The 10,973-nt window shown below is 41.7% G+C and overlaps 1 protein-coding gene across 1 annotated transcript in view; it reads left to right on the top strand.

The window, feature by feature from the left end:
• fmnl2a (formin-like 2a) overlaps positions 1–8,965 on the top strand; it is a 50,254-nt gene extending 41,289 nt beyond the window's left edge. The window contains exons 16-28 of the mRNA XM_020594665.1: positions 1–102; positions 1,904–2,028; positions 2,122–2,324; positions 2,938–3,172; positions 3,316–3,384; positions 3,476–3,556; positions 3,645–3,774; positions 3,985–4,148; positions 4,243–4,344; positions 5,155–5,250; positions 5,677–5,800; positions 6,963–7,080; positions 8,879–8,965. Coding sequence (XP_020450321.1) covers positions 1–102; positions 1,904–2,028; positions 2,122–2,324; positions 2,938–3,172; positions 3,316–3,384; positions 3,476–3,556; positions 3,645–3,774; positions 3,985–4,148; positions 4,243–4,344; positions 5,155–5,250; positions 5,677–5,800; positions 6,963–7,054 — 1,523 coding nt within the window. The 3' untranslated portion in view covers positions 7,055–7,080; positions 8,879–8,965. The remainder of the gene's footprint in view (positions 103–1,903; positions 2,029–2,121; positions 2,325–2,937; positions 3,173–3,315; positions 3,385–3,475; positions 3,557–3,644; positions 3,775–3,984; positions 4,149–4,242; positions 4,345–5,154; positions 5,251–5,676; positions 5,801–6,962; positions 7,081–8,878) is intronic.
• The last annotated feature ends 2,008 nt before the right edge of the window (positions 8,966–10,973 follow it).

Here is a 10,973-nt window from a genome sequence, read left to right as displayed (position 1 = left end):
CCTCAAGTATCTCAGCCCCTCTGGCTCCCCCGCCTCCTCCTGTAGCGCCCCCGTTGCCCGGCTGTGGGACGCCCACTGTCATCATGAACTCGGGGTTAGCAGGTAAACTATCCAAAAGTTAAAGAAATGCATATATAGAAACATGTTTTCTATATGTGAAAAATGTATATGTATGAATATTCACACTGGAATCAGCATAGCAGCGTCTTTTTAAGTGACTGCAAAGGGAACGAAACACCAGGTGATCATATTGCATGATACGCTCCTGCTGCAGCTTTGCTTGCTTTGTTCGAGCTGTGAGGGAATCTAGCTGTGATTCACCTGCTTTCCTCCAATGCAGAGTTCAAGGCCAACTGAGCCTTTGCTGCAGCCTTCCAGTTTCTGGGAATATGATGAAGTCAGATAAAGGCACTACACTGCATTCATTTGATGTTTAGTGTTAAGTTAAGCAAGAGCCAGTTATTGGCTTCTTCTTGTTGCTCAGTAAAATCTGTGTAAATCTATATTTGTATGTTTTTTGGTGGTTTACCACTGAACCACAACAGCACACTGCTTAAAGATAATTGGCTTTTTAGACGATCATACATGTATAGTGAGGAGAGATTACACTTTATTGTCAGAATATGCTTCTAAATGTGCTACATACTGCTAAATTTGTAATGTATATATTTGAAGGTGTTGGGCTGATAGTCTTAAAGCTGTCAGTTCTGCTGTTGGGGATGGTCCTGCTCTCATGATGAGTACTGAACATGAATAGTTTTTCTAACCAGATCAGCCTCTACTATATGTAAATGCGGGTGTATATTTCTGGGTATGTTGCGCTTGTGTATCTTACCTATAAGAGGGAGGTGGCAGCTGTCCTGAGGAACTTGAAAGCTTTAAGTCAGAAAACACAGAGATTCTACTGATGTTGGTTACACCGCTCACTAAACAGCAGAAACCTCTTTTAAGTTGTACAGTTACCTTGAAAGCATAGGTCCTTTACTGTCCCATGTGTTTAAGATGTGCGTGCGTAGGCTTTGTCACTAACTTTGCCAATTTTGTTTAATAATTTGTCTTTCGATTGTATCTTTTTTCCTGCCAACCAGAGGGACCCATCAAACTTTTCTGTAGGTTTTGCCTGTCAGGTTTGCTGTCTCAACCCCCCGTCCCCCGCCCACCCCTTGTTCCTTTTGTTCCCCACATTTTGAAAATGGCATTTTCAGAATGCAAATTGAAAACTCAAGAATAACACAGTACATCTGTGTGAAACATTTAGATCATTTTAAACAACAAAGAAAATGACCAAATTTCAAACTTCTGCATGATTTCCTTCTACACCTTGCTGTATTATTGTGACTGTGTGTGTTTGAGTGTTTTTGTGTGAATTACGTGCTGTTGGTTGCATGCTGAGGCACAGTAACCTGCTATGGCATGCAGATGAAAGAAAGCGATATGCATTGTGCAGAGCTGGAATGCTGTTGACCTTTCCCATGCCAGCCTTATCTTCATGTCCTGTTGACACCTTGTGTGTGTGCAGAGCAGGCTGCCACCTCAGCATTCAGCTCCAGTGAATCGACCCAGGTGGCTACAAATAGCTTTAATCTGTCCTGATAAATACATCCTCACCACTTTCTGTACAGGTGTACTCTTTTTATGCCATAGGCAAAGAGGTTTCACTCTGCTTGAAAATGTATAACAGTGTATTTTTTGTTTAGTTTTGGAAGACCAATATGAATGCACAGTTAAATTTAAAAAGTGATCAAAAGGAAGTGGGAGGATCTAGCCACCAAGGAGGCCATATCCATGTGTGTCACAGATCCCATTTACTTGTCTACCCTTTCACCTGTTTGTGTGTGAATGAATGTGTGTGCACTGATAGTAGATAAGGGAAACCGTGTTAACTTGTCTGTGTCCTGTGCAGCTGTTAAGATCAAGAAACCCATCAAGACAAAGTTCCGCATGCCCGTCTTCAACTGGGTAGCCCTTAAACCAAACCAGATCAACGGGACTGTCTTCAATGAGATCGATGACGAGAGGATACTTGAAGTAAGGGTCTCCTCTCACTTAGCAGCTGTTAAGCCTTGTTCATTTCTGCCTCCAATCCCATTTTAATACTGAACAAACCTTATCATCTTTCAGGACCTGAATGTGGATGAATTCGAGGAGATGTTTAAGACGAAAGCCCAGGGTCCACCGATTGACCTCACCACAAGCAAGCAGAAGGTCATGCAGAAGGGGTCCAGTAAGGTGACTCTGCTGGACTCCAACAGGGCGAAGAACCTGGCCATCACACTGAGGAAAGCGGGCAAGACACCCGAGGAGATCTGCAAAGCCATTCAGATGTAAGTCGCTTCAAAATCAAACAATCTCTCTGGTGTTCTTCCATGCGTTTCCTGTAGTGCATGCGACATATGATTGGTTTCACTGTACGGTCATGGGCAGTCCTAGAACATTTTGAACACAGTGGCCAGGATGGGACACTGACTCACAGAGGGATGGCACATGTGAATGTGAATCTAAAATGTAAATGAAACCTCTAGTTCTATGAAATAATAAACCACCCACTATTAGAGATTATGAGACACGCATAGCGCTTTCTTAGCCAACTTTGGCTGCACTCCTTATCTACTCCTGCCCGGGGACATTGCTGCTGCGATGTAAGTCGCTTCAAAATCAAACAATCTCTCTGGTGTTCTTCCATGCGTTTCCTGTAGTGCATGCGACATATGACACCAGGGTTGGCCAATCAGATTCTAGTGCCACCCCTGGCTCCACCCATGCATATGGTATGTTGACAATTGATGAATGTTTTTACCCAACAGTCAAGTGCACCATTAAAGTTTTTGTACTAATGATGTTATCTGTGCATCAAACTGTCGGTGTCTTCTACTTTGGGTTTCCAGTATTTAATATACTTCGTGTACCTCTACCCTCCTGTGTCTCCTCATTTTCCAGGTTTGACCTTCGGACTCTGCCAGTGGACTTTGTGGAGTGTCTGATGCGCTTCCAGCCCACAGAGAATGAGATTAAAGTCCTGCGGCAGTTCGAGAAAGAGCGCAAGCCGGTGGAGAGTCTGACAGATGAGGATCGCTTCATGATGCAGTTCAGTAAGATCGAGCGGCTCATGCAGAAGATGACCATTATGGCCTTCATCGGCAACTTCAGTGAAAGTGTGCAGATGCTGACGCCGGTGAGTTTTGGGATACAAAATTTCCCATTAAATTTCAAAATAAAGTTGATGTTAAAGATACATTGTCATGATTATTATTATTTTTCTTGTAGTACAGTGTGGCAATAACTCAGCACCTTGTCCTCCTCTTTGTCTGCTCACAGCAACTTCATGCAGTCATTGCAGCATCTGTGTCCATCAAGTCATCACAGAAACTAAAGAAAATTTTAGAGGTAATGGAACCACTTGACGTCTGGACTGAACCTCACGTGGAATACATGTATGGTGGCCCTTTTCACACTTTCATTCACTGCTGTTCTCCAGATTATCTTGGCTCTTGGAAACTACATGAACAGCAGTAAAAGAGGAGCGGTATACGGATTCAAGCTGCAAAGTTTAGACTTGGTAAGTCGCTTCTCCCCAACTTTAAAACGTCTACTTGATCTCTGTCAATGTCCCTACACATTTGTTTTCTGATTTCTGTTCTTCGCAGCTCCTTGATACCAAGTCGACTGACCGCAAGTTAACGCTGTTGCACTACATAGCCAATGTGGTGAAAGAGAAATACATGCAGGTTTCTCTCTTCTACAATGAGCTGCACTATGTGGAGAAAGCTGCAGCAGGTGAGTCGCGCAGTGAAGACGTGTTTGTTTTAAGTTAACAGGAATGTCAGTTTATAGGTAGATGTGAGACCCAACCCCTTGTTTTCTACTTTTCTCCATCAGTGACACAGAGACAAATTATTGTCTATCTGTTGTACTTGGAGATTTGGTTTGTTCCTGTTTCTGTTAATTTGCCTACTTTGTGTACTTACACGTCTCCCCTGTGTTCAGTGTCGCTGGAGAACGTCCTACTGGATGTTAAGGAGCTGCAGAGAGGCATGGAGCTGACCAAACGAGAGTACAGCATGCACGGCCACAACACCATGCTCAAAGACTTCATCGCACACAGTGAGAGCAAGCTGAAAAAGCTGCAGGATGATGCCAAGATTGCACAGGTAACAACACAGACACACATTGTGGTCCTAGCGCCTTGTTTGTTTTCACTCTCTGTTAAAGTGTTTTCTGAGTAAATCCACTTTGTCTTCGAAGGATGCCTACGACGAGGCAGTGAAGTTCTTTGGGGAGAACGCCAAAACCACGCCGCCACCCGTCTTCTTCCCTGTGTTTGTGCGATTTGTTAAGGCTTACAAGGTGAGCTGGATAACCACAGTCGTACTAAACTGACAGCACACATCTGGCCAACTAAGACTTGATGTGACTAGAGCAGCTTGGGAGGATACAAAGATGTTTTGTTTGAAATGCCACTGCTGTGTGATGTGTACGACGTGCTCTGGATGCATTCATTCATGTCTGTTTGTGTGCGCATGCCTGGTATTACTCACCTTGTGCAGATTGAAACTTGTTTACATACTCGCGTTCTCGTCTCCACCATGTAAATCACTGAATTTAACAGTGACATCTTGGTTTAAGGGTCAGGTTAAGGATTAGGCAAATAGTGGTTATGGTTAAGGTCAAGGCAAGTCCCCACAAGGAATGAAAATAAATGAATGAATGTGTGTGTGTGTCAAAGTGTACAGGATATGACTGGACATCAGTATCCTCTCAAGACAGCCCATTTTATTCTCTACCAAGTTAAAAGCCTAAGAAATGTACAAATAAATCAGCAAAATAACACCTCACAGAGTGTGTTACAGTACCTCCCATCCTTTTGCACAGGTGTGTCAATAACCTTTGGCTCTTTGCAGATTAATAGTTTTTTTATTTTGCAGCTGTTTGATCAACAGATTAACATGAACTGGGATTCGGTCCAGCTGTTTTCCTTCAGTGGCAGTTCTGTTTAGTGCAGTCCTTTTTCTTCTAGCTACCCCTAGAACTGTTCAAGCATGATCTCAGCTTGCAGAGAGCATTTGGTTGTCTGTTTTTTAAAATTCTGTGAACAGTGTGTTATGTTTAAACTTTGTGTAACAGCGTGTACTTGACATGAATGTGTCATCTCCTTAGCAAGCCGAGGAGGACAACGAACAAAGAAAGAGACAGGAGCAGATTATGATGGAGAAACTTCTAGAACAAGAAGCCATGATGGAGGAAGACCAGAAGGTCAGTCGCCCTTCTTTCCCAACTCTCCACCCCTTTTCTTTTTCCTGCTTTCTCAGGCAGGAGGCTACAGTAGATCACGAAGTCCAGAGGGTAAGCCAGCTGTACTTCCTTCACTTCTGCTTCATCCTTTCTTCCTCCAGATTCTTGATGACAGGATTAGTTAAGCACTAACTCCCTGCTGGGTTTACTTATATCTGGTTCTACAGTCCGATACCCTGCTGAGCCACATCAGCTCAGGATCAGTGGTTGTATTTCTTAAATGGTCCATTTAAATCACACATGCACAAATGCGAGAATGAATGAATGAGCGGAATAAACGAAAGTTACCAGTGGGAAAGACCTTTGTGGATGACGATGTACTGTAGTCATGACTGTTAACAGATGTTAAAAGAAGTGTGTGTGTGTGTGTGTGTGTGTCTTCCTCAGTCTCCATCCCATAAAAACAAGCGGCAGCAACAGGAGCTGATCCAGGAGCTCAGGAGGAAACAGGTGAAAGACAGCCGCCATGTCTACGAAGGCAAAGATGGTGCAATTGAAGACATCATTACCGGTAAGACCACCTGGGCCTGGCTGCCGTCTGTGACCACACACACACAGGGCGCTTTGCATGAAGGTCCTCTCCTGCGCTATACACTCAGTTATTAACATAGGGATCCTAAACCAACTAACACAATGACTTTGGCTCTTTCAAGATCGTGCTGACAACCAAAGGCGGAACCTAACACGTACAAACATGCACTGATAGCCCCGCTAATCCAGTGACATTCAACTCAAATGATTCTGATGATCATTGCTTATCTGCTTTGTAACACGAGCTGTGCGTAGACGGGGCCGAGTCATGACCAGTTCCAAGAATATTAATTAATAAGACAGTAATAAATACATCTGAGAGGCAATGAAACATGCAGTGATGCAATTAGAGCCAAGTACATTGTTCAAGTCCAAAATCTTATTTAAACTAAACCTAATATTTTTAATTAATGCCACTTTATACATATTTTCACTGGGTTTCTTATGCAAATATGGTACCTTTACATTGTGCTGCAGGGTTTTTTGTTACTTATTGTGACACACAGATACCGATACATCTGCAGTCAGCTGATAGAAGTCTTAGTTATGAAATAGGTTTTTACATACAGAACATATAAGCTAATACAATGCATCGTTATAGATTATATACAGTTTGGGCGGTTTTAGTAGTTGTACCCATAGTTAAACTGTTGACATATTAATACATTACTATAACCAACAATATATAATAATCCAATGCTCAGATGTCTTCTATGCATATGTAGTGCTTTCATTTATACTTTGAGTACACTTTAACACTCATGTACTTTAGTAAAACTTTGACTGGTTTTATGGCTACTTTCACTTCAGTACGCCACCAGCAGCCACAGTAATCTTTTTGGTTTATTTCCTCTGGCAACTGAAATTCAGATTCACCCAAATCTTTAACAGTAGTTTCCTTAGATTCTTACGAAGTCACAAACAGTTTATAGTAAACCTAATAACCCTGGAATGGTTTCTTTTATTGCTCACTAGCGAGAGCATTAACTGCTACTCTCAAACTCAAGACATTTTCCCCGGCCTCTGCTGATGCTGTTTGTAGGGTATTTGCTTAATGCTAACCAGAGCTAAGCAGTCTGCTTTTCTTATACTATGTTTGTCTTGTCTTGTCCTGGCTGTTGTCCCTGTTGTTCTCAATGCAGTGCTGAAGACAGTGCCCTTTACCGCCCGCACAGCCAAGCGTGGCTCTCGGTTCTTCTGCGAGCCCGCCCTCAATGAGGAGTACCATTATTAAGCTTGTAGAACTCTCTCTTCTCAAAGGTTGCTGGAACACAACATTCTCTTCTTCGTCTTTCTCTCCTCCCTTTATCTTCACACTTCAGACCTGTGCATGTGCATGGCTTTTGGAAACATATATATCTAAGTGTGTGTGTTAATGTTTGTTTTCTCCCTCCCTTAGTCTAACTGGGGGGGTTAATGATTTTTTTTTTTTTATTGTCCACCTGCAAGAATTGTAACACCTCATCATCTTTATTTTATCAACCATGGCAACAATAGTGTCACAGAGCGACGGTCTCCAAGGTCACTTATCTGTACTTTTTCAGTTAAGGGATCACAAAATTTTAGCTTGGTGCTGCCATCTAGTGGTGGTAGACTAATAGTAAATACTGATTTATGAATGTAATATTAAGTTTATCTCCCATCAGATACAAATTTATAGATCCAGTTTGATCAGTAACAGGCTAGAGCCCTACCCTGTAGTGTGTACCTGTATTATACACAAACTTCATTTAAACAGCAAGCATGGCCAGCGTCATGATGGTGAGAGTGCCTGTGGCATTATAACTTGCTTTTTCTGTGTTTCAATCACTTTTAATCAAATGAATTTTTGTGTTCAGCATCACACATCGTTACTGCTGTTCATACAGCTTCTTGCATGCTGATTGCTTCATCCCTGCCACTTTCCCACAATGCACCCTTGCTCTGCAGTAAGCCCGTATGCTGTACTTGGTCCTGCCACTTGCTGACAGGTCACTGACTTTGTTTCCTGGCACTAACATACACTGCATGATGCCTACATATAAATGAGCTGTCAGCAGGATGTCCTTTCAGTTGCTGTCTGTGTGTGCTACTAACACGCAACCAGGTTGTTTCACTGAACTGACACCTGTTTGGCTGCAGTTTATTCACTGGTAAACGGTGTTTCCCCGGCTGCACGCACGCTTTGGTTGGTTTTTGGAGAAGATGCTGTTGAACATAATCCTGCTGTCTCCTGGTACTATATTTATTTCAGTTCACAATTGCTACATACTAGAATTCTGAAATAGACTCTTTCCTTTTCTGCTGGTAGCCAATCTGCAAAGCAGCCTCGGTTTAGCAACACAGAAAAAAAGAAGCTTTGATTCTCCTCTTCCAGTTGAAGCAGTTACCATCCTCGAGCTCTGTCCCCTCTCAGACCCCACTCTGGCCTTTTCCCCCATGCAGCCTGTTGGCATTCTGCTTTGCTCTTGCAGCACTCAGTGCAAAGCCAATGTGAACATGTTGGGCTGATATGGTCTGTTCAGCCTTGTCCATGTTTAACCTTCATTTTGTCTTCTCTTCATCTAGCCCTAAAGAAGAATAATATTACTAAATTTCCCAATGTCTACTCGAGGGTAAGGAACTCCTCCAATAGCACCCCTGTCCCAAACCTGGCAAGCATCTCTTTATTATCTCATTTCCTGTTTTACTGGCTTCTCTTTTAGGGTCCACTCAGCATTGACCTCCTTATTATACCTCCTTAATAACGGTACATTTGATTGTCTAATGATAAAGCAGTTGTTGTGCGTTGCTGTAGTTTCCTCATTCCTTTTAGATGAATATGTATCTTGAATTCTCAGGATACATCTCGGCTTGCCTAGATTTCTCACAGAGGCTTACAAGTCAAAACCACGTAGCTGGTCTCAGGTGTAATATCCAGAGACATCTGACCTAAAGCGCTTCTTTTTCTGTGTGGACCTTATACTGCTTTGAAAGACAGGCTGCCAGCAGTTTGAGCATGTGGGCTCATCAAATCGCCCCGACAAGACGACTGACAGCCTTTTTTATTCACCCCCAATCCCCTTTTCTTCCCCCTCAGATTTGAGGAATCAGCCTTACAGGCGCGCAGATGCTGTGCGGAGGAGTGTCAGGAGACGCTTTGATGATCAGAATCTGCGGCCGGCGAACAACGGCGAAGTGGTCATGTGACGAGGGAGCAGTGTATGTGTTGGAGGGCTTGAAAGAAGGCGAGGGTGAGCAACAGAAGGGTCGATGCAAAGTGAAGGATAAGTGAAAGATGACGAGTTTTGTAGCAGCCATAGAAATGATTCTGTACATACACGTTACTCTGCTTCTTACTATGAAGGACTGGGACACGTATGGGACTGAATTTAAAGAAAAGTGTCTGAAAGGTTGACTCAGAAACCTTAGACAAGCCAAGTGCCTGAACTTATTTTTGTGATCTAATGTCAATGTTGTCTTGTTTGTCTGTTTTTAATATTCCCCAATTCCAGCAATACAACGTGACCTGGCTTTAATGTTAAGATGTGTAAAACTGGACTCACAGTGGCCTTAAGAGCCACATGAAGAGATGCTTCCTTGAAAAAAAATAACGAATGTATGGGACATGTTCCCTTTAGCTGTTACAGATATTAACATCTTTTAGCGATGAGTTTGACACTGTAATATCTCGGTACATTCCGGTGCTCTTTTCCCATTCTTACTCTGTAAACGTTGACTTATTTTAACTGCTCAAGATGTCTTTAAACTTTTACTAAAAGGGCTGGTGATTAAGGCTGACAGAAAGTGAAAAGAGAATAACAAAAATCTATATTTGTACTATATTAAGTATGACGTAGATGAAGAATATCTGACTGAAAAAAAGACTAGTCAAAACAAGACCAGGCTAATGTGAACCACACGTCAGGTGTCTCCATATCGACTTTCATCATTGATTACTACAGTTAATGGATCGAGCCTTACTATGTAGCTTTTACTCCATAAAACTAGGCTGCCTTCTTACATAACATTATGTATGCTGTATGGGCAAAACAATTTGACAGGGTTTCTGGGAACAAATTGAGCCGATGCAGAATCTGCACAGCAACAGAATGTTTTCCATCAAGCATAAAAACTGCACACAAGATACTGAACCCTACAGGAAGATCTCATCAAAACTGGAGATAACTCAGCAATTTATTTCTTAACATTTTTACAGGATTATTCTCTTCCAAGTTACTGTGTCAACTCACTTTATTGTAATTTTAATGTATAGTATTTAACCACTGAAAAGATTGCTTTAAACTGTGTCCATGCTAATTGAAAAAATGTCTCTTAAATATCCAGATGTTTTGGTACCACCCATGTTTTCTTTTTTTACTCAATTCACATTACATGAATGTTAATATTGTACATATTGTTTAAACAAAGTTTTCATTGCCATGTCATACAACTTGAATGTTACTTTAACTTATAGTTTTTGTTTCCATTTCTGTAAATTTAATTAAGCCAAATACGTCAGCAATCAACAGCAGCGTGGTGACAGATGTCCCTAAATTTACTAGTGCGTGTCATAGGGGCATCAAAGCCAGTTACCAAACCCTGCAGTACATTCTGATTTGCAAGTATTCGCACATTTTAACTACATGGGCACAGTATAACTATTAAAACTAGTTTCCATTAGTTGACCTTTGAACTGGTTTTGCGGCACGTGCTGCCGTTCTCTCCTTTTAGCTCATCTTCACCATCTGTAATAGCAACATGCATCTAACTGGATAATACTGGCATGTTTTTTTTTTTTTTTTTACCTTCATGTGAAATGTATTTTAGGCAGTTTGTGCTTAAAAGAACATAACAAAATAAGCTTTTTTAAACTAGGTGATGAGATGATCAAATAAACTATTTACAATGAATACCTGAATCACTTTTGTCTTATTCTGTTATTACAGCTGGTAACGGTTAATAACTGACAGGTCGCCGTTACTGAAACACTTAGCTTTTTGTTTTTTTTTTTGCCTTCAAGTGAATGGCATCATCTAATTTGGATGGGGTTGCTCCATTTTAAGGCCACATTAGGATAATAATCCAGATACTTTGAAGGGTTTGGTAAGTACAGGGGAGGATTAGGGCCTGTAAAAAGGGAGTTCTGACACTGATGTTACTGAATTTCTAAAATATCAAATTACAGACATCCA

Source organism: Monopterus albus, unplaced genomic scaffold, assembly GCF_001952655.1.
Source record: "Monopterus albus unplaced genomic scaffold, M_albus_1.0 scaffold24.1, whole genome shotgun sequence".
Classification (NCBI taxonomy): domain Eukaryota; kingdom Metazoa; phylum Chordata; class Actinopteri; order Synbranchiformes; family Synbranchidae; genus Monopterus; species Monopterus albus.
The sequence above is the reverse complement of the archived record's forward strand: the minus strand, read 5'-3'. Positions and strand labels throughout refer to the sequence as shown.